Genomic DNA, 24,398 nt, shown 5'->3' with positions numbered 1-24,398 from the left:
AACACTGGTGATGTTGAACATGTGATAAATCCTGAATATGTGTCTTAACACTGACCGAGTTGTGCAGGCAAATAATGTTTAACACCATCGTTATTTTTAAGGATAATTAGGAAATTAGTAAAATTAGCCCGTGAAAGTCTGAAGGCCTGTTTGCCCGTCAGCTGGCGTCATTCAGTCTGGAGTGCATGCTGCAAAACTGTCTTCTTGAATTAAAACAGGTATATGATGTCCACTTCTGCTGCAATACAGTGGACATCACATTTTGAATCTAGGTTTCAGGCGGTGTCGCGTCATTCCCGGGCGTTTTTGGCCCAACTCTGTTTCTGACAGCTGAAGCAGTAGGCGACTCTTTCCCCTGTGTGAAAACAAATCTGATGACGTCATTCGTAAACGCTGTTCGTGAGCTGCCACCCTCGGTACATTCTCCACTCCTCTCTGTCTTTCATGTCACTCCCCACCCTCTGCCTTCCTCTCTCCTTTTTGTATAAACTGTGCTTCTTATTCACCCCTAATCTGTATCTGGAGAAATGACTGGTGATGAGAAAGCGGGAAAGGCACATAATAACTTTATGTGTATTTGAGTTTCTATCATCATGTTGCCATAGTTACAGCTGCTATATAGATTGGTGTCCATACGAGCCTGGTTACTGTTTAACCTCCCCACCCACATTTGCCCAGATTAGGAAAATCAATAAGATAACAGCAGCAACACCGGCCTTACCTTGCACCAACAACACCCTTCTCACACTACAGCACCCTGCGCTAAACTTTCCCATTTTACACCTTATGGTGAAGGAGGAAAAAGTGGATTTAAAACACATGCTTGAGGGGAGGCAGAGGACGACATGGTCAATGTAAACACACAAGTCAGTTCAAGTATGGAACTTCCATTTGGTGAGTACTCGCTTTTTCGTTTTTATCAACCTCGCTCGGTGGTTTCAGTGAAAAAAGGTCGAGTGTGGCAGCTGCTTGCTTTTTCTCTTATTTAAGGCGGTTTGTGCAACAGCTCTGCTGGATCACATCTGATTCAGAGTGGAGATCGCCACTGGTCGCCATTTGCGTCTGGCTTTTTCCACACGGCTGTAATCCAGGAGGTGTGTCAGAGATACGGAGGGTGTTAAAAAGGCCATGGGAGCTGGGCCTGATGGTTATGATGGTTTTGAGATGTCAGAGCAGTTCGAGTACAACGAGTCTGGAGGGGTTTAAAAAGCATGATTTGAAATGATTTGAGCATGATGTTGTTGCAGCAGTTGATAGAAGCAGGAGTTTTGAGACGTTGTGGTACTGGATGAATTCAGACGTATTTTTATTCGGGAGCAGCAAACATTCGCTCTGTGGAGTCGAAGTAACTGTGAAAAGCCAGAAAATTAAAGCTAGGATGAAACTTTTGTGAAGCTTTGTATTTCGGCATGGCTGCGGTTGATGATGCTGGACAAACACAAACACAGTTGAGGGCTTGAATTCTTTAAGATCACAGAAATCTCCAGCCTTCTCTCTTCACGTCGCTGCTACAGGCTAAACGTGTTCCCTGTGTGATGTCCGTTCCAAACGACCTCGATGAAAGCAAAGGCCTCATTGTACTACCTCTAACGCAGTTGCAGCAGTTGGCGGGGGGTTTTGTTTTTATTCCCGTGGTCATTCATTGAATGATTTGCATGTCACAATGGGATATGGAGATGCAAATCCACTTTCGCAAAACTCTGGCCAAATCAGAAAAGAATGATTGAAAAAGGGACTAATGTGGCTGAACAGTTGATGCACTCCTGGACGGATGCTGCTGCAGGATCCCCGTTAACCTGTGGAGCTCAAGATCTTCTGGAAGCCCTGCGAGTGATGGCACCCAATCAACTGCGTCTTTCAGCTCTTTTTCCCGACTAACTGCACTGTTAAATTTTTGAATGACTCACCTTACTTACTTGCTTACTTTTCTTCCCCACGCCTGCTTTCCCCCTTTTCTTTTCTCTCTACTTCATCAGTTCACCACAAAAGGCCCGGCCACTCCAGAAAGCGGCACAGCAAAATTCACCTGCAAGTCTCTGACTGTGTCAATAGGAAGGCGCTTTTGTTTTCCCTTCAGCCAGTTTGAAACACCATTTCGTTGTTGATTCGAGCGTCACCGTCTGATCAGACAATAACAGTGATGTGTAACGTGAACTTGATCTCTCAAAGACGTTGTATGTTATAAAATAATATTAAGAAGTAAATAATAAATATATGGTTTCAGAAGCTTGGTGACGGTGAGAATACTCGCAGGTTTAGTCGGCAACTGCTGTGCTGCACTCAGCCTTGCTGCTATTTTGCACCGGTGGCACTATTGCAACAAAGAAATCTCCTGTGGCCCAAAAAAGCATTTTCCCCATAGACCACCATTATAAAAGATACGTCTGTTATTCCCCTCTCTGTAATGAATGTAAGGTTTTGTGTCTGTACAACATTTCCCAGAACCCAGTGGATTTTATCTGCATGAGGTCATCCCAATTTCTGAGTCTGGTACGCAGTTCTTAAAATACAGAACATCCATGCTTCTGTATATAAGCTCTCTGCACTAACTAGCTTGCTAAAGCTAGCTCATTCAATCACAGGACAATTAGTTTATGGACTGTCAACGGAGGGTTAAATGAAACTGGACACACGGCCAACAAGCTACGTTAGCTTCCTCTATTTTGGACTCTCCAGCTCTCCTTTTATCTCGGAGGTCAGCACTGCCAACGCTGCGAGTTCCTGGATTAAGTTTCACCAAAGCTGAACTCGATATGGAAAATCTCATGCAGATTTAGCACACCCCCGTAAAATGAGCCGATTTCGCCGTGAATGTTGCTGTTTTACACACCAGTATGACCAGGCCTTAAACAACTGTGTAATAACACTTTCACCATAATGACCACCCCCCATCAACTGCATGGGTTCCTCGTTTGTGGGAGAAACAGCAACATGAGAGTATTTCCATTTAACGAGACCACAGCCACCGCGCGAAGAGTCTGAAGATTTTGACGTGACAGTAACGCTGGTCAACTAGCCACTGAAAATGTATTTGCAGATTTTCAAATGGCATCAGAGGCTCAAACCAACGTCGTTTAACCCGCAACCATGTCCAGAATAGAGGCCGTTATAGCTGCAATGATGGGCATAGATCTCACCTGTTAAGGATAATGCTGGTGAGATAATGCATTATTACATTTTTCTTATTGTCCATAAATTCGGACAATCCATCTTATAACTATTTTCTGTGTATCATATATCTTATTCCTCTGTGCCACCGAGCTCCATTGTTGTCCAAAAACCATTATAAAGCACATGAATGAGCCACGTCGTTGCACTGGTTGACATGTTTCTTCATCATTATGATTAACTTCACTGACCAGGAGTTTAAAGGAATTACTGAGCCATTTTTAAATAGGAAAGTATATCTTTGTGAGACACTCTTAATGCTTTGCATCTTCAGGACAAATGGGTTTGGGTCAGAGTGCCACAGACAGGGGCAGAGAAGTCAGACGGCATGAGAGGTGGACCAACATAACGTCAGCTCTGGTATCTTCATGGGATTTTTTTTGACAGTAACGTAGGATATTCGGTGCAGACTGCCCGGACTGTTTCTGTTACACTGACTATGTTCAGTGTAAACAAACAGAAAATCGTTGGGGATCTTTGTTTTTATATAGCTGTGACTTTCAAAACCGGCGATGATTGCACTGGTCACAAATGCTGAAAAATGCTGATTTGTCATCTAAAGACCCCCCATGAATCCGGAGAGGTGTCTCACCCCTGGCTGGATTACCAAATTGCACGGCGTCCGAGTACAATGGCAACATTTTCTGAAAGGATTTGTTTTACAGTATATGCTTAACAAAAACCAGGACGTTTATGTTACAAATGCATTCTTTGGCAGCCGCCTACACTAAGCCTCTTTTTGGCCTAGATCGAGGCCCAATGCTTCTTTGTCCAAACAAACTGCAAATCACGGTTCAGGTTGTTTCTATTTTTAAATTGTTCTGACAAAATGTCTCCAGCAAGTACTGCAATTTCGACACACTCAAATTTTTATGTTATGGACACTGAAGGGTGAAGATTTCTTGTGTTCCTGAGCAGATTACAGTTACTGGATCTCCAACTGCCAGATAATTTAAGCAAGTGAATTAAAGGCAAAGCACGTGGAAGATCTGCATCCATTTTTAAATTGATTTTTTTTTCAATAAATGAGCTTTTTCTGCCAAAATTTCCAAAAAAATTGACACCTTTTTACCCCTGTATAGCCTAAAACTACTGAGACAAGCTGACAAACCCTCCTCTTACCAAGGTAATTTATAACTCATACAAAACACGTAATTTCATGTCGGACTCGTGGGATTAATTGCTCAACGGTCAAAGCCTAGATAAACTCCCTAGCGCTTCTGTTGGCCGAGTCTCATGGTAAATGTAAACATGACAACAGCCGTTCAGCAGCCCCACAGCAGGTATCTGTTTGCCTACAAAGCTGAATGACTTGACATTGGGGTCCAGGGGGGCCTGGTTCCTCTATATACAGAGGCAAAGTTAACAGTTAAAAATGTCTCAGCTGGACTCACAAACAGACCGTAATCTTTTCAAAGCCCCCGTGCAACGGCGATATTTTTGAGGCACTTAAGGTAAATGATGTTTGTGGGATAGATATTACATGGTACCGCGGCCGCTGATGCAAAGCATGTATTCAGTGCTTGCAAGAAACTGCTCCAGTTTCAAAAGATGAGTGGGTATAAATCAACATGAACGGAACTTGTGTCTTTTCATCGAAAGACCACCAAGGGACCAGTGTTCCTAATTAACACACACACACACACACACACACACACACACACACACACACACACACACACACACACACAATAACTGTAAAACCCCAATTTAGACAAAATGTTTTGGAAATTTCAGCAGGGAATCAAACTGAATCGAATCAAGTCAAATCAAGTGATATTGGGGGCAGAATGTGCAATCTGATGACTGACTAAATAAAATCACGGTTGGATTCAATCTTTACACTATTACTGAGTTATTATAGCTTCTCTTCATAAACACAATTGTATACCAGTGAGCCATGTGTGAATTTCATCACGAGGTGCTAACACACACACACACACACACACACACACACACACACGCACACACACACACACACACACAAACACAAGAATTCATATCCTTTTCTTTAGTAAAACTAACTAAATACTGCAAAAAGTAGAAATACGACATGTTACATGTAAAGGTCCTGCATTCAAAATGTTACTTAAGTATTACCAGCAAAATGTACTTAAAGTATCAAAAATAGAAGTAAAAATATATCAAACACTGGCCCCCTTTCATGTATTTGCATTACGTATACAGTCAGTTGGCAGTTTATTAGGTGCACCTGGCTAAAACTAATGCAGTCTAATACGACAGTCCTGCCATAAATCCTCCTTCCTGAAGGTTACGATGATCAGTTTTTGCTGAAGCTGTTTTGGAGAGGCGATGATTCACCTTTCTGGGTCGTTTTGGATGCTCCACTTTGCGTTGCCGTTGAAAAGCATTGCATTATACTGACAGGTCTTTCTACTATTTTGTCCACCATATTTACATCAATGGGGGTGGGCTAAATAACAGAAACGCCTCCCTGTATCATCTCAATACTCAGTAACCGCAAACATCTGCGTGGGTTTGCTCGGCCTTTAAGCTGAGAGCAACTCATATTTTAGAAATTTAGCGTATGTTTTGTACGTAAGGTCAAAGTAACTAGTGACTATGGCTATTAAATAAATGTGGCGGTGGGTAAATATTCCCTCTGAAATATATATAATAGGTACAGTACTTGAATTTAAAATGTACCAGTAGGAGGTTTCTTTTTCTTCACTTTTGTCATTTGGATGAACTGTTTTTGAATGTAACCTCTGGGACTGATAGCGATGTTTGTTTTCAGGTTGTGTCAGTTTGTGACCCTGTTCCCTCCTCCGAGCGAGTCCCACAGTGTGATCTGGCGAAGTGAAACGTGAACTCGATCTCGGAAAGGATCTGGATATTATAATAAGATGGAGAATATGAATGACTGCGGCTGCGTGAAAAAGTATTAGGCTCGTGTTGTGGAAAAGTTACAGTGCGGTGTGCTGGTGAAGAAAACCACTCAGCTAATGAAGTGAAATTCAACCTGTACTGGAACAAAATGTGACATTCAGCCAACCTAAATGTGCCCGTCTGGTGTTTAACTGAGGCAGGAAGGCCAGTTAGCTGCCTGCCTGCCTGCTTGGAGGATAGGCATTACACACTGCTCACTTGACACTATTAATCCGGTTGTTCAGGCCTCCAATCAAATCTCATTGTGACAGGCATTATGAGATTAGCCCTGGGTAATGTGGGCCCTTACAGCTGGCCCGGTGGCCCCGGCGAACAGCACCATCCAGTAACAGTGGCCCTGCTTCTCCTCTCCGCCTGCCTCAGCCTGGCCGGGCCTGGGAGAGACGCCGAGGCTCATGGGCCTGCGCTCAGCTGGCCGGCTCACTTCCAGGGCTCGGCCTTCACAGGGATGTATGGCCAGGATGGGACGCTGCACTTCACCGACCCAGGTAAAAGGAAACAGAGGGGACCTTTTGAGAATCAGGCAGAGTGTGTAGATTATTCCAGAGCAGAGGGTGAACAATAAGCTGCTGTATGTGCATTAGAACCGCGGCGCTGTGGGAAGTAAAGCTGCTGGACGCTAACGAGGAAACGCAGGGCTGATGTGAAAATTATTAGTGGGGATATGTATTTCTGGTTCGCCGCTGCTTGAATCTTTCGACAGAAATGTGTTTGAAAAGCTCTGGAAGCGGACTGTTTTCCCAGAGCTGCTTCCCTGAGCGGAAAATTCAGGGCCACAAATCAACAACAACTTCCAGCGTGGTAGCTGACAATACCTTGACAGGTCAAATGATCGGATCTGATGTGTTGACTGTTTTGGACACAGAACAGTCAAGCGATCCAAGAGTTTGTGGGGGGAACATCGACTGTAGCAGGAGCCCGGGCAGCCGAACAGTGAACAGATCATGGACCGGTGAGTCCACATGATGGCAGTAGTAAGCAGGGATTTCATACGCCTTAGGAGGTAACTGAGCACATACTGCACATTCATGTACCAGACCCAAGTGCGATTTTGAGGTACTTGTACTTCACTTAGTGGTGGAAAGGAACCAAGTGCGTTTACTCGGCTTCAGTGTAATTGGACATCAATTGTGTAATTTTCTATTTTATGTCACTTTAGATGTAACTGCATTTGTCAGGGAACTACTGTACTTTTCACCCCTGAGCAATTATTCGACACCTTGTTAACTGGGCAGATTAAGATTTTACGCTCAAATCTGTTCACGAGTTTCTATGCTAAGATGCACTGTTACAGATTTAACCACTCAAGAGTATATAAAGTTGTTCAAATTAGCTATAGCATGACATTAAAATGCTCCTGACGTGCTAATGCATCAGTAGTAATGATCAAATCTCATATAAAATACTATAATAATGACAAGATGCTACATAATGACTACTTTTACTTTAAATAGTTTAGGTGCATTTTTGCTGAAACGTTGTACTTTTACTCAAAACTGGAATTTGAACGTAGGATTTTAATTCGGTGGTGGAAAGTAAATGTACTCAAGTACTGCACTTAAGTACAGTTTCGAAGGTACTTGTAATTTCCTTTTACGCCACTTTATTCTTCCACTCCACTACATTTAAGTCAGAGCTAAAGTCACTAGGTGCCTTGCAGATTCAACATCAGATCCGGCAGATTCAACAAATTAACAACTGCTGCATTGAAGTGATATGGAGAACTTTTACCTTTAGTACTTTAAATATATTTTGATGCTATTACATATGTATTTTTACTTAAGTAAACTGTTGAATGCACGACTTTTACTTGTAACTTTTACACCGTGGTATTGCTTGTTTTACTTAAACACAGGATCTTATATATATACGTTTCCCGCCATTGTTGGCAGGCCTGTGCCAGCGCTGTCAAAGAAAATATTTTGCCCGTGATACGCGAATCAAGAAAAGGGAGAACACGGCCGGGCGACAGCGTTGTTTTTGCAGCAACGGAACGAGACCGGAGGAGCGGAGCACGTGACCTCAGCGGGTAGAAAGGGAGCAGTGACTGGACAGTGGGGCAAGCAACCTGATGAAGTGTTGAAACTGGCCAATGAACATTTTAAGAAGCAGCATTTAGAACAGCTGTTAGTATATACAATATTGATCAGATTTCATTTGTAGATGTTGCACAGATCTCGTTGAATTCCCGAATATTTAGTGCCTTGTTATTCAAGCAGTGGGGGTTAAATGTCTATTGATTGGCTGACGACTGAAGGACCTATAGAGAATCAGAGAGATAAAAGTGCTCAGAGCAGAGCTGCTGACAGAGGCGATTGGGCTGGCAGTCAAAATGAATTCTCAGCAAAACAGAGTTAATGATTACAGTCCCTTATCACACACTGTGATTGATTTACGTCTTGCAATGGTCTTCGTGTTTATTGATGCAATTGTTTACTTATTTAGTGCACAGAGGCTGCTTTTCTGTCCGGCTGGATGTCTAACAAGACGAAGCATGTCATTGTAGATGAAAGCTTTTATCTGAGAAATTCTCCAGTGTATCGCCTTCAGCTTGAAACGTTACACAGAAGTGTTGAAGGGTTATTTTAGCCTTAAAAATAAATATGTGGACACGGACGAGGAGTTTAAGTGACTGTGCATGGGAGCTACCGAGTTTTTCGACTTTAAAAAAGAAACGTGCTGTAGCAAAGAAGATTTTCAACACACAGACAGAGCACACAATCTCGAAAGTAATTTGAAGAGAAACTAAAAAAGTCGTAGTATCATATAATCCTTTTCCAACTGCATACCACCATTGATTTACCTAAATTTTTTATTGCCCTGTAATATTACAACTAAAGAGACACTTGTAGTTTATCATTACCCCGAGACCAAGTAGTCATCATGGGTGAGGATCACATGAAAACTCATGTTGTTTCAGTGAAAAGATCTGATTTCAACCTGACTGTTTCTTCCACTTGGCATTTTTTTTTCTTAATTGAAATCATCTTTATAAACATCCCTTGAAAAGTGAGTTTATGTGGCTGAAGGGAGACCGAAAGGAAAACATTTCCCGGTACATTTTTGTCCTTTTAATTAACACGGCAAGGCTTCTTCAGGGATCTGTTTGGCAACGTGAATATATCTAGGATTGCATTTGTCATTTTTAGCTCGGGACCTCAAAAACTACGTAACTAGCCTCACTACAGGGGATGAACTGGCTTCGGTTAACAGCGTTTGTAGGCCTCTGAGGACAAATTAGCTTCTCCGGAGGTATAGAGTGCTATTATTTGACAGGAAAACGAAAACAATAAGTTATTTTGCCGAGCTACGTAAGAGCAGCTTACACCATAAAGGCAGGAGAATGAGTCAATACAATTTGTCAGACTAAAAACGCTAACATAACACTATTAGGAAATTATTTTTTACATAAAAAAGGCAATTTGATCTTCACAAAAAAAAAAAAAAAATCAGTCTGTGTCATTATGGATGATGAAAGTAAAATAAACATTATTCCTGTGGCACAGAAAATATGATATTCCCCCAGTCAGCCACAGGGGCTTGCATAAGCTGTGTTATTTGCAGATAGTTATCTGTTGACAAGGTCTTTGCCATGACACTCTACTCACCTATCTCCTCCATCTACTGCAGGAGAGCTGAGCAGCAGCAGCAGCAGCAGCTTTTTTCTGCTGGCCTCAAATCTGCTGCAGCCAGCACATTGTCTCCTTCTGTTTTACTCTTATCAACATCAGCACGCTCCTGGATGTGCCTTACAAACACTCACATTTCCCCTGTGGTGTGGCTCTCTTAGAAAGAAACAAAATAGGTCCCCAAAGACAGTGTATATTCCATATCTTTTTAACTCTTCCAGGCCACCATGATCGTCTTTTCCGCCCAGCTGCCGGCTCCTGTATTTTGATTTTACTATGCTGCTTCCCTGCCGCTTGCCTTTGAGATCGGACTTGGGGAAATGAAATGTAGTCATTGAGGAGAAGGTACAAATAGGCAGTGGTTGCGGATGGAGTTTGGTCAGTGGTCGGAGATTCCTATTCAGAAGATAGACAGGACTTTGTTCACAAACTGGAGTTTGAAGTTTCAAAGGGGAGAATCACACAAGTATTACATCAGGTCTCAGCGGTCCTTTGACTTTTAGCCCTGGGGCAGGAGTTTGGGTGACTGATTATAAGACAGCACTCTCTGGCCCATCATATTTCAACACGGCAGCCTCCCACTGTATTTAGTACGTATTTAACAGCTAAATGTCAGGCAGTTGTTTTCAGCTGCGGCCATTATCAAAGTCCTGTGTAAAAGCCCTGCTTCAGGAGGAACAACTGCTTATCAACAATTTATTTTGTACTCACAAACATTACAAATGATACGATAATAGAGAAAATATAATTAGTGTTTGTTTTTTTTTGTTTTTTTTTGCATTCTGTTATAAACAACATTCACATGATGCACTTGTCCAAATATTCACAAAATCAAAAAAATAAATAAAAAAATAATAACGCAGACATAATTAAAATAAAACAAAATAAAACAAACTACAATTAGCAATGAGACATTGTAACTGAAGCATAAGATATGATAAAAACACTGAAAGTGAATGCACCTTGTTTGCATAGTGGTCTGGCCTCCTGACATGATGGTAGCAAGTGCAGACTGTGTCTCTGCTACATTACAGACTGAGGTAAAAGTGGTGACATGTAGATTTAATTATTGTAGATGTTCCTCATTACACGAATGATACATTTTTACTGAATTTTCTGAAGTAAATTAACCAATCTCTTCTCTTTCCATTTATTTTAATGCAAAGCTCCTTTGACTGAATTTTGACTATGTCTGGTGTGGGATTCAAAAACGTGACCTGCTGCTAAATACTGAACCATGTTAGCATGTTTAATCATTTTAATTTTTTTATGTGTCCTATTCTGAAGGGCTCTTGTATCGTGATCAGAATTGTTGGTTTTATAGTCCAACAATGGTTTTTATCAACCTTATCCTTCCAGCAGCAGCAGGTAGCAGTTTTCAGCAAAAAAAAGCTCTGATAAACCCACCGTGCTTCACTTGCTCAGCAGCAAACAGCAGACGGACACAGTTAGAGACCAGCTAGTGAGCAATGGTGAACCATTCAGCAGCTAAAGGGCCAAGCGTTTCCCTCGGTAGTGACCAAAAACTGAGCTAAAAGAGAGGGAATATTGGACTTGCATTCATCAGTTGGACACGACTCAAAATGAATTTTAATGTTAATCTGAATCAGCTGGTTGAGTAAATAAACAGTTTGCTAACACGTTCACCATATCATTTTTATAAAGCTACAGCCGTGCTAGCAGCTCTCTTGTTGGGCACAGCACAACAACTTTGAGCTAATTGCTAAAATGCTAACAATGGCTTATGCTAGGCCGGTATAATGTTTACCATATATGCCATCTTAGTTTAGCGTGTTAGCACAAGTACAGTACAGCTGTAGAAGTACACCTCAGGCTGAGGGAAATGTCATTAATTTTGCGGTTATGTAAACTAAAGAGACGAAAAATAATGACAATTTCTACCTGATGATGGCGCCACATGAAAAGCTAAGGGATCACATTGTCACAATTCATGGTAATTTATGGTAATCTATCCAATAGTTATCAAGACAAATGTCAACTTCACGGTTGACATTGGTTGAGGAAAAGTCAGGGGATCTCCAAAGTCATCAGGATTCATCCTCTGAGGACCATGAGTGCCTGTACATGGCATTTTTCAGTCTGACCAGACCGGCGGACTGACTGAAGCCATGGCGCTAGCAAGGCTTAATTACTGCCATGCATTCTTGATTTATCTTAGCCATACATATCATTTTTTTCTTGTAACTTGGAGAGAGTTTGATAAGGAGATCGATGCCGCTCACGCTTATGTCGGCACAGTAAATATTTTTTTGAGCTTCCGGATGACAGCAGGAGCTGTCTGTCTTTAGCAGAGCTTTACAGTCTGCAGTCTTGAATTATGAAAATAGTGGCTGCATTCAAATTTGTCACCAGAATGAACACTGTGCTGCTGCGGCTAACGTTATTCTATCTTCTATAGCCTCCTGCACGTGTCAATCCAGCCACTGTGGGAATATTGGTGCAGTATGTTAACACAAACCCAGTTTGTGATTAAGAAAGCTTTAATCGTGCAGATTATACTTTTATAGCCCCGTATATGACTGTCCCTTGAAGAGTTCACAGAAATTTAAGATGGAAGCAGCCATAAAGGAACTTTAATGACGGAGAAGATAAGATTCTGCTGTCAGTGACTCATTCGTAGCCCCACAGTTATTCTCCCATCCTCACCCTTCCTCCGCCTCTGATGACTTGCTCACTGCTTTGAAATAATCAGCACACTTCTTGAGCAAATATGGGCATTGCAGGAGAGCAGCAGGGGTCGAACATGAAGCAATGTTGTAATGGATGACCTCTGCACACACAAGCGAAACAACACGCTCCAACTGAGCTGCATCTGATGCAGAGTAATCATCTGTGAGCACTGTAGGAGTGTGTAAAAGGCTGCCAATCATGGGGGAAGTTTCCATTGAGTTAATCAGGTTGTTAAAGACCTTCACACCAGTTATTAACTTGGAGAGTCAAAGATCAATGAATCCAAATGTGTGATCATTGCTGACAATCAGAAAAGAATAGTTTCAGTAGGTTTTAATCACAGGTTGACCTTTTCTGTTTGGATTTCTCTAAGAAGGGGGTTTTGTCGATATTGAATCATTGCAGAGATTATCTCAGAATCATGGCCTGGATCCTGCAGGAATGTTATGGTGTTTTTCCTGCTGGAAGAAAAATTATTTTATGAGTCCCCACTATAATTTGAGTGCACGGTTAACAAGGTTCACCTACGCGGGGTTTACTGCTTTCGGAGGTCTGCCTGAACGCGGGATCGTTGACCTATGGTTATGTACTGGCACTTTCTCTTCAAACACAAGACTACTGTTTGCTGTGTGACATGTAAGAGGCGGCCGCTTTGCGCAAGCGGAGAATTTATTTTTGAAAACAATTGGATTCAGGATAGTATGTTAGTATGTTAAATATTGTGCTCCTTGCTCCACTACGTCTACTAGTAAATCCAGTGGTGGGAAAGTAACTATTGACTCAAGTACTGTACTTAAGAAATTGCACTTAAGTAGGTACTTGTATTTTGTTTGAGTATTTCCATTATCTGCTACTTTATACCTCCACTTTCAGAGCGAAACATTTGACTTTTTAGTCCACAACATTCATTTGACAACATTCATTTCACGAATATAGTCGCTGGTTAATGATGATGATTGTTTTTCATAAAAGAACATGTGATACGTTTAAAAGACACTGCAACGTTAAGGATTAAACCAGTGGTTTCCCAACCCCCCTTCGACCCCCTTACAATAAAACGCTGTCCTGGGGCCCCTTGTCACATTTCCGGTTTCTGTTTCGGGCCCGAAGAGGTAAAATTATTCAATATTTGACAACAATGCAAAGATTTGACAGAAGTCCCAGAATACACAGCTGAGTTTTTTTAGACAAAACTTTGTTTTTCTTTGTTTCCCCTCGAAGTAGTTATCTCACCATTTATCTTTGAAGCAGCCCGACTCCTATGTTGGGAACCACTGGACTCAACTACCAAACTCTATATAAAGTAGTTACAGTAAAATGCTGCTTACACATTAATCCATCAGTTTTAACAATCTGATAATGTCAGATTACAATCATATATCAGTCAAGGGCTATCTTGCTTTAAAACCAGTACGTTTACTTCTAATACTTAATGTACATTTTGCTGACGATACTTGTGTACTTTTACTTACGTCGGATTTTAAATGCAGGATTGTACATCGTTGTATTTCGGAGCTTTTGCTTAAAAGGTCTGAGACTTATTGGGTATGGCTTTACACTGCAGCTTCAAAATTACAGTATAAATATTTTTTTACATACAGGGTACAAATGACATACTTACTGGGTAATTTTTTTACCTTACATTTTAATTAGCTGGTACTTCCGAAATAATTACGGTGTATGGACGGGGGACCAGCAGGCCTAGTCTATACAGTATGTTCTCTGACGATGTGATGAAAAGGAGATAAAGTACGTGCGGCAGCAGGTTCTTCTTTGAAATCTTTTTTTTTAATTGTCAGATGGATGTCCTGTCTTGTTTCCCCCGTTCTCATTGTCCTCCTTCCCTTGTACTTACACATTTGTCCCGGTATAGTTAGGTACCCAGTACTGTAAATGTAATCTCAACCCGAGTGTTACACATCTATTAGACAGATAAAGATACTAGTAACTCTGAAGATCGAGATCTTACAAACAAAACATACAGAATCAGCTTATCAGCTCATAAATTATGATGCACTGACCTCACCCACCTAAAACATTAAAATATTATTAATAATGATCTAATAATATAATGTAAGACACAAACGAAGGGACAGTTAACATGGCCACAATGATATGAAATTTTGCATTTCCATATGAAAATTTACAGGAATAAATGCACGTAGTTTGAAATCAATGTTGACTCACACATTTCCGTTCAGTTCAGTGAATCTTAACCTGCTAATCAGTGAATTGTCCCTTAAGGTGTGCTCTTGGAATTATAGATTTACAACAATACATCATGTTTTGCTTTTAAACGGTTTTTGATTAGGTTGACTTAGAGGTGCGCTTTGGCTGTAATTGTCAAACACAAACTTCCCTTCCCTTCCTACTGCAGAATTTGTCCCTCACAATTGTGTAAATGTTTCTCAAATGATTCTTACATTTGCCCTGAATCATCTGTTTGAGGATCAGCTGCATTTCCGACAGCAAGTGTTGAGGTTTTGGATCAACCTCACGTGCACCTTGCATTTTCACAAACAATGAAGTCTTTTACAAAAAAAGCATCACTTTGCTCTAGCAAGAGTTATTTTCCACTGTTAATTATGCCAGAATTAACTAAGACTTATTAAACATGGAAGTAAGTTTGAATGTAATCGACCGATATGATCTGACTATTGGGTCTCCTGTGGTGGAAGAAGTATTCAGATCCTTTATTTGAATAAGAGTAGCGGTACCACTGTGTAAACATACTCTGCTATAAGCCCTGTATTCACAGTCTTACTTAAGTAGAAATACAAAAGTGTTTTTGTTTATCTTTTTTCCTTCATATTACAGCTGCATAGCATACTTAAAGGCATTAAATACAGTGTACTAATAATTGCAGAATAGTTCTGTTAAAATGCAATCTGCATCTCTGGCTTTCTTTGATGGTTTACTATCGTATTTTGTTTAGTAAGCTGTAGTATTGAGTGTAAGATCTGCGCAGAGGAGTGCAAGTGTGGATCTGCTGTAGCCGGAGGCTTTAGACAGGAGTAAGGGGCCGGCTTATACTTGACCAGAGCTAGTTTGTACAACGTGTTGTCCGACCACGTGAGAAATCAAAAATGTCAAACGCTTAAAGACAAAGTTAAGTCACAGAGAGAAATACAGTCACAGAGTGACGTGATGTTAAAAACGGGTTATAAAAACTCTTTCGTAGAAGATGATCATAGTGTTGAACTAGGTTATTCTCGTGGGTAGGATGAGGTTGTTCACATGAAAAGGGAAAGAAATGGACGCCGCAAGCAGGAAAAAAAGAGAGCTAACCCTGCCAGCTGAGCGGGGCTGAGGGTTCCTGAAGCTATTCTGACGGAGTATAGAGGCCCCCCTTCATCTCCAGTGCGGAACAAGTAGTTCAGCTGCAGTTTTTGAACTAAAAGCCGGAGCTGAGAGTTCTGGTTCTGGTGCCGGCCTCGTACACGTCGGTGCCCAGGGGCCCAGGGGCCCGTTGTCTCACAATCCATCCACGGCTGTCAGACAAAGGCAGTGGAGTAAAAAAAGTACAGCATTTCACTCTGAAGTGTTGTGGAATAGAGGTGAAAAATTTGAATTATTCAAGTAAAGGTCAAATACCGTTCAAAATGCAAGTACAGTACTTGGGTAAAGGCATTTAGTTACTTCCCACCAGTGTGCGTCTACATGTGGACACATGAAGCTGAGCTTCACCTTTGCTTTTTTTCTTCGTCGCTTTATAAGGTAACGTGGACATTGTAACATGTGTGCATGTGGTTTCAGCCTGTTAAAAAAGGTCCTGTGTATAAAATGAACTGGTTTAAAGTGGTGGAGTGGAGGAGTGATTGGGCAAAGGATTGACCTGATATAGTTAGAGCTCTCATGGTGGCAGATATCGAAGTTGTGCTATCTCTTCAAAAAAAAAAAAAAAAAAACAACCCTGTGATTCACCATTGAAGGGACTGGTTAACCATCAACCAGAGACACTCCACCTCTCCTCTGGTTAGCGGCACCAGAGGGAAGGAGCTCTGCTGTCAGTCACTGGTCTCCTCTCCGACACCAGTAGGTCCCCATCACACTCAACTGGGCCGGGGAGCTACCTTCTTACTGGGAGGAGCTAGGCCGGTAGAGAGGGAGGGGGTGTTAGTGGAGGTGCGTGGGGGTGTGAGAAGGGAAGGAGGAGTAGGAGGAGGAGGGGGTGGGGGGGCACATTAGCTTCTTGGACAAGTCTTTCTGCCCCACTGTCAGGTAGTTGAGAATTTGTTTGTCCAAAGCACTGGCAGACATGGACATGGCAGACTACAGCGAGGCTCTGGACCCAGCCTATACCACGCTGGAGTTCGAAAACATGCAAGTGCTCCCCTTGGGCACGGGTGAGTTACATATATGCAACTCTGGCGCTGAACTTTGAAACTTTTACTGATTTAAAACTTTGGTCAAGGGAGGACAGAGGGAGTTCTGGCATGAAGTGATAAAAAGGGGTCAGTCGTCCATCTGGTCCTGCTTGCAGAGGGATGATCCTGTGCAGTGGTCGACTTTTATCACCTCTGGGTGCGATGGGAACGCATTAAGAGATCTTGATTTACGAGACTCCGCTCTACTCTCGATGCACTCAGGACATTTGGTCAAAGCGAATTTAACCTGTTTCAGCTTGTAGAGTGATGTGGAGTCAGATTGATTACAGGGGATTGATATTTATTCTCTGATGAAGCAGTAGTCTGAGTATCGTGATCACCGTTCTCCTGTTACAAAACGGTCTGTTCCCACAGTCAAAAGTGCAGGAAAAGGGTTCTGTTTTTGTTTTTTTTCTGAGATGTGCCTACAGTGAAACCAACTTATTTATATATGCAGTCTCCCATGACGCCTGGCTGTGATCCTGATTCTAAAATTCCCACTGTTACTTAAAAAAGGAAGCCAGAATGAGAACTTTGACATCTTAAACTACCTCACCGCTCAACCTTTTCATCACTTACGCATTTCTGCTCTATTATAAAGATGTATAACAATGTCTTTCCATGAGTCATCCTGCCATTTTTAATCTATAGCATGTGTCATGACATACTCTGTGATTGATTGACCCAGTCTGGTGACTAAAAGGAAAGCCGTCTCCAGTGATTGCCTTTTCAGAGGTAATCAAGTATACATCAATTGTGCTCTGTTGACTCTGTCTGAGCTACTCAGGCAGGTTCTCGTGAAGGCTGGTTTTGATCAGCCGTCAGCGGAGCTGATCACTGTATTCGCTCCGGCCGTTCACACCTTCGTAAATTAAACCATCTTGACAATCTGTCGAGGAGAAACGCTTTTTTGCGGCCCCTGAACTAGTGATCAAGCATATTTCTGGATGGCTGCCCAATATCACCTAATTAAGCCTTTAAAAAACCCCATCTCCCCTGGGTTTGGGTCAGCCCGTCACACGTTTAAAACTGATGACCTAAAAGCCTGCCGTCCTGACGAGACGTCTCTTTCTCTCCCCCTTCCCCATGTGTCAGACTCCTCACCGGCAGAGAGCGGCAACATGAACGCTACCGGCCACCTGGCAGCGGGGAGCCTGTGCGCCATATGTGGAGACAGAGCCACTGGCAAACACTACGGGGCCTCCAGCTGCGACGGCTGCAAGGGCTTCTTCAGACGCAGCGTCCGCAAAAACCACATGTACTCGTGCAGGTGAGGACAGCAAAGCACTGCACACTTAACCCTGCCCGTGAAGCCAGATCCCAGCTCTGTTTGTGAGAGTGAAAGAGAGACAAAATGTGTTTTAATAAGTCATTGGTTATAAGATCCTAACTGCTTCTCAGGCTGCAACTAATGATTTTTTTTGGATTATTGATTCATATGCCAATTATTTTCTTGATTAATAGATAAATCTTTTCGTCCGTACAATGTCAGAAAATGGTAGAATAGTTGAAAAAATGCCAGTTATGATTTCCAACAGCCCGTCCAATCTCTTGTTCCGTCCAACTAACAGTCCAAAATCCAAAGACATAAGGTTAACTATCATATACGAGAAAGAAAAGCATCAAATCCTCACATTCGAAAGGCTGGAAACAGCAGCTGCTGGGCATTTCTGCTCAACAAAATGAGACAATCCTTTGGTTATTAGCTGTGGATTTACTTTCTCTTGACCGACTTAATTAATTAATGGACCGATCATTGCAGGCTTCACTCGGTCAAGTTTCTTTTTTGAATCTGTGACAGCTCAAGCTTATTCCGTTCACTTCACCAGGTTCAACAGACAATGCATTGTGGACAAAGACAAGCGAAATCAGTGCAGATACTGCCGACTGAAGAAATGCTTCAGAGCTGGCATGAAGAAAGAAGGTAGGAGACTTTCGTCTGTTCAAAGCAAACTGGCTGACTCTATAAAGTCAGTTTTTTGGGGGTTTTTTTTGGGTGAAAGTAGCGGTAGATTTTCTGGCAATCTCACTCTTTTCAAAAACAAAAAAACAAAAAACAAAACAAAGCAAAACAAGCCAGAATTTCCCATTTAATCAGCAAATCACAGCCAGAGAGTGAACTGTCGGTACTGAATTGACACGACTCGTCTGAATGTGTTGCAATACCCAGGAGAGTAGTACTTTGTTAATGTTCACTCCGCAGAGCGCTGAAGTCTCTGACCAGCTTATGCTGAGCAAACATTTCAGAGCAATAATAGCTGTATACTGATAAACATTATAGCCTTGGAGGACTTATTTTTCTTTTAAATGACTCAGTGTCCAACTTTTGTGTGACAAACAAGTGGAGGAAATTGAACATTCTTCGTTGTTTTCATGCATTTTAACTGTACTTAGCTGCATGGAAGTTGCACCCCCCCCCCGCATGTACGGGCTGAATACAAGTCTGTGTTTGTTTTTAGCCGTGCAGAACGAAAGAGACAGAATCAGCACCAGGAGATCCAGCTATGAAGACAGCAGTTTACCATCCATCAACGCACTCATCCAGGCAGACGTGCTGTCAAGACAGGTACTAAATCGTCTTTGGGACTCACGTCTCACTGCCGTTAATGATAAGACGTCAAGTGACTTCACATCTGCATTGCCTTGTGTAGATCACCTCCCCTGCTCCTATACTGAACGGCGACATAAGGACCAAAAAGATCGCCACCATCACGGATGTGTGTGAGTCCATGAAGCAGCAGCTGTTGGTGCTGGTGGAGTGGGCCAAGTACATCCCAGCCTTCTGTGACCTGCCCCTGGATGACCAGGTAAGACTCATACACAGACAAAGTGTACATAGTTGTATAGACACTCTGGTCACTCATCAACCAGTCTACTCAAAACCATGGTGTGGGCTACAGGAGCACACGGGGATAGACTGTTCCTTCTGAATAAATAAAAATATTCTAGAACAAAGGAGACGAATGGTACGAAAATCTCTAAGGACTACGAGGGTTTTTTCATCACCCAAAACCTTAAACTCTTCCACCACCAGAGTGGTTAATGTATTTTAATCCTGAGTTAGAATATGTTGATCTTGTTTTAAAGTTATATCCCTCCTTGAAAAAAAAATGCAGAATCATTAACAGTGTGATCACCAGGCCTTAGTAACTGATTTGCTGATGGTATATTAGTGAGGAAGCCAGTGTCATCCCCCGGGCTTTTTCTCATGCTCTCTCTTTTTGAAGCTTCAGTTTCCACACCGAGCTTCAGTTATTATCACACAACTAATAAGCAGATTCATTCATTGTGTTTCAGGTAGCTCTGCTGCGAGCTCATGCTGGAGAACATCTCCTGCTGGGTGCTGCAAAGAGGTCCATGCTTTACAAAGATATCCTCCTATTAGGTAAAACTGACACATGAACAACGCTCATTGGTCAAGAGGTATTGCCTCATCCGGGAAAAATTCTAATCTAGTGTTTTCAATTTCTCCCTAAAATGTGATTCTCCTGCAGGAAATGACCACATCATTCCCAGAAACTGCCCAGAGTTGGAGGTGGGCAGGGTGTCAGTGAGGATCCTGGATGAGCTGGTGCTTCCCTTCCAGGAGCTTCAGATAGACGACAATGAATATGCCTGCTTGAAAGCCATAGTTTTCTTTGACCCAGGTACGACTACTGACCAACCTTTTGGACTGTGTGAGGTACTTGTCAATTAAAAAAGAATCAGTGAGAAGTTCAAAAGCCTGGTCGTGTGAAGAGAGTATTTTAGATACTGTACACAGAGGAAAAGTTACGACTCATTAACAGACTGCCTCTTGTAAACACCCCTGCTTTTATTTGCCCACAGATGCTAAAGGTCTGAGTGACCCTGGAAAGATCAAGCGGATGCGATACCAGGTCCAGGTCAGCCTGGAGGACTACATCAACGACAGGCAGTACGACTCTCGAGGCCGCTTCGGGGAGCTGCTCCTGCTGCTGCCGACGTTACAGAGCATCACCTGGCAAATGATCGAGCAGATCCAGTTTGTCAAACTCTTTGGCATGGCCAAGATCGACAACCTGCTACAAGAAATGCTTCTTGGAGGTGAGCTCTTTCTCATTATTTGTAACCAGCCGTGGCAGAACATGACGTCTGAACCTCAAAGCTTTGAGTCGACACACAGAATCAATGTGTATGAACAGTATGGACAATAGAGAGGACTGTGGCATCCTTTGTGCAGTCAGATCTGCCTTAGTAAATTAAGATTTGCTGTATATTTGTGTGTTTGGTCTCTCAGGTTCTGCCAACGAAGCTCCACATGCACCTCACTCTCTGCACCCTCACCTGGTGCAAGAGCATCTCAGCACCAATATTATAGTGGCCAGCAACATGCCAACGCCGATCCATAATGGTCAAATCTGTAAGTACGAAGCATGTTTCCACAAAATGTCCTCGAACGCGTAGCGCACATGTTGTGGCGTCTAGGATTCATTCTCTGTCTTCAGCTTGAACGTTCAGCTTTTTACATCGCCACACACAGGGGACGTTCTTGTGTACCCCAGTTCGATCAGGGTGATCCGGAGCATTCATTTAAGCCGACTGAAATTTATCGTATTTTGATTAACAGAGACTATCAAATTTCCCCTCACACAGCTCCATGTGCAGTCTAGTCAGGTACCTGGAAGGGAAAACAGGCTTGGCAGAATAATCCGCTAAATTCTTCATGGAAACTAATCTGGCTTATTTTGTCAAAGAGAACTTCTGTTATTCTTTCTTAACATGTTTAATGCTCTGAGAAATTTCACAAAAGTGCTTATTCCTTATCTTAAAAATTGTTTTGCCCCACGACATGTTAGACCACGGAACGGTAAATATACACCTGCCTGTGCCGCAGCTTCTCCCTCTGACTCGCTCCTGTTTCTTTGTGTTCTGCTTTTCAGCCACTCCTGAAACCCCAATCCCGTCTCCGCCTACTGCCTCCAGCTCAGAACATTATAAAATGGCTCAGGGGGTCATAGCCACCGCGCCCAAGCAGCCAACCTCCATCCCTCAGCCCACCATTACAAAGCAAGAGGCCATCTGACAACCCCTCTGAATCCTTATCCCTTCAGTTTTTTTTTAAAAATGCCTTAAACCAGGGTCCTTGTATGTAAGTTCATACACAATCAGCATTGAAGCTGTTAAGTTGACTGAAACAATAAAGTAGCTAAATCTATAGAATGTAATTGCAGTTGTGTCCCTTGCAGATTGTTCAGGGGTTCTTTATGTTCTAACATGCAGCTGTAGTTGAGCTCCACAGCTCAGCGAAAGCCAGACAAAACTACAAGCATTGAAACGTTCCAGGCAAACTGGTGTTTTGTAAGATCGACAATTAGAAAAACGTACATTACTGTATATAAATAGTTTATTACTGGGTAAACATCGCTTCCTTTAGCATGGTGTGTGCAGTACGGCTTTTGTTAGACATGGTGATGTGATCATGTCAGTACTATATGAATGTTACAACAGGCCTTACATTGTCATGTATTTAGTGTTGCACAGTATTTTATTTTATGTTCATTAGTGATGAAATGGTTTCAGTCATGAACTCGGAAAACGTCTTTTTTCTCAACGCTAAAGGAGAGGATCTCAGCTTTTTGGGGTCTTAAATACTCTGTGACAAGACTTAAATATCTGCGGTTCCTTTTATATGCTGGAAAATGCATATTTACAGTAGTAAAATGTAACATGCTAAAATTTACACCAAGAAATTTTGGTACATATGGTGAACTCGGTGGTGCCACTTTGTAATAGTCACAAGCAGACACACTGAGGAAGTTTCCCAATAACATGTTGTATTGGTTTTTAAAAATATATATTATATTTTTTGTTTAGTACTTTGTCATGGTTTAACTGATGGAATAAATTGTGCCTTGTAACCTGTACTGCCTTTAAAAAACAGGCAATGTTTTGCCTTACAATGTGAACATGATTTAATAAATCTCAAGATCTATTTTTACATTTTTAGCAGGCCATATTTTATGCCGTCTATAATTATAAGAGAAGACTTTGCTGAGGAAAGAATGGGATTGCACACTCTCAGATAACAAATGGTACAACTTAAAAAAAGGGAGATCAGGCATGTGGTAAAGTCTCTGGAGGAAAGAAACGGGTCCAACGTGGCAGTGCGGCTTATTCGCTGATAGCCTATTGCAACATGTTGCTTCAGATTGATAACTGCCATAAAATCATTTTAGATAGCACTGATTCAAGACAGATAGAGACAGGAAGACAACCTGAAGGATTTTTTTCCTACATTCTATATATAAAAAAACAAAAAAAACCCAAAAACAAACCTGTAGCTAATGCCAATGTGCTGCATTTAGACTCAACTGGATTACCATTACAGTGGTTTGACACAAGCGGAGGCCTCAGACATGAAGGTCACCCCTAAAGATTCTTTTTTTTTTTTTTCTTCAGCCTGCAGCTGAGTACGATTCAGGCAAACTCTGCCATCTACTGCTTTCAGGTGTAACTGATATATCCGATCTGTCATGGAAAAAGGTGAAAACACCAACCCTCTGATACAGACAGTTTAATGATTTACAGACAGAAACATTTGAAAATAAAAGAAAAGGAAATATAAAGATGCATGCAGGTATTCACGTACTACAGTGACCCATTGGTGGAAAGTAAATTTACTCTAAAAGTGCTTTACTTAAGAGTTTTCATATTCTGCTACTTTGTACTCCACTACATGTGAGAGGGAAATATTGTACTTTTTAAAACACTACATTTACTTTACAGTTATACTGTAGATTAAAAAAAAAAAAACACAAAGCAGTTGTTCCAGCCCTTGTTGGCCTGTGGCCACTCGTTCAAAATCAGTGTCTAGTCAGGGCTACTTGTCACATTTCAGATGTCTATGAGGTGTTAGCAGTTGTGAGTGATGTCCTACCTTAACATATGCTGGTTGAACTTCAGAGGAAGTAAAATTAACCAGTATTTCACAACAAAAGTAAAGATTAGAGAGAAGTCCAAAAAACAAAAACAAAAAAAAAAAAACACATTTTTGTATCAGAATTTTTTTTTTGTCTTCCCTTTCACATCAATCATCTCACCACCACATCTACCTTTGGAGGGGATCTGACGCCTAGACTGGGAACAACTGGATTAAAATACTCAATGTGAAGTAGTTAAAAACTAGCTCCCGCTCAACCAGCTACAGCAGTAACATGCTGCTTGCACATCAGTGTTAACAATCTCAAAATGTCTAATAGAATCATATATCAGTCACGGGGGACATGTTACTGCAGAGCAAGTACTTTTACTTTACTTTACCTACCTTTTGTTCATAACACTTCTGTACTTTTATCTAAGTAGGATTTTGAGTGCAGGATTTTTACTTGTGGTGGACTATGTTTACATTGTTAGTGGTTCCTCTACCTCAGTAGAGGATCTGAATACTTCTTCCAGCATTGCTGTACCCTAAAAAATTACCGGCTCTATTTTTATAAGAGTGCCATCACGTGTCGTGGTAAATATAGGCCCGATGCTTTAAACTAATTTCAGTAATTAACAAAGCTTGAGGAAGTGCAGAATTTCTATTTATGTTGGTTTGCAAGATGTGAGATTCAGGTGCGATGAAGCACCGAGAAAGGTTCGAGAGAGGTGTGGTACAGTAATTGTGTTT

General features: G+C 41.7%; 1 protein-coding gene across 5 annotated transcripts; it reads left to right on the top strand.

Moving 5' to 3' along the window:
- The first annotated feature begins 763 nt into the window (after positions 1–763).
- hnf4a (hepatocyte nuclear factor 4, alpha) lies at positions 764–22,697 on the top strand. 5 transcript variants are annotated; one of them, XM_040153160.1, is made up of 10 exons: positions 764–894; positions 17,861–18,035; positions 18,595–18,689; positions 19,225–19,331; positions 19,417–19,572; positions 20,063–20,150; positions 20,260–20,412; positions 20,594–20,830; positions 21,024–21,146; positions 21,667–22,697. In XM_040153160.1, the coding sequence occupies exons 1-10, from the start codon at positions 846–848 to the stop codon at positions 21,807–21,809; spliced, it is 1,326 nt and encodes a 441-aa protein (XP_040009094.1). In that variant the 5' UTR covers positions 764–845; the 3' UTR covers positions 21,810–22,697. The 5 variants fall into 5 exon arrangements, with proteins under 5 accessions (XP_040009094.1, XP_040009096.1, XP_040009093.1 ...); XM_040153162.1 differs by lacking the exon at positions 764–894 and adding an exon at positions 16,356–16,433; XM_040153159.1 differs by lacking the exon at positions 764–894 and adding an exon at positions 16,589–16,744.
- Positions 22,698–24,398: the final 1,701 nt, after the last annotated feature.

The sequence above is a fragment of the Xiphias gladius genome, chromosome 18 (assembly GCF_016859285.1).
Source record: "Xiphias gladius isolate SHS-SW01 ecotype Sanya breed wild chromosome 18, ASM1685928v1, whole genome shotgun sequence".
Lineage (NCBI taxonomy): Eukaryota > Metazoa > Chordata > Actinopteri > Istiophoriformes > Xiphiidae > Xiphias > Xiphias gladius.
The sequence above is the reverse complement of the archived record's forward strand: the minus strand, read 5'-3'. Positions and strand labels throughout refer to the sequence as shown.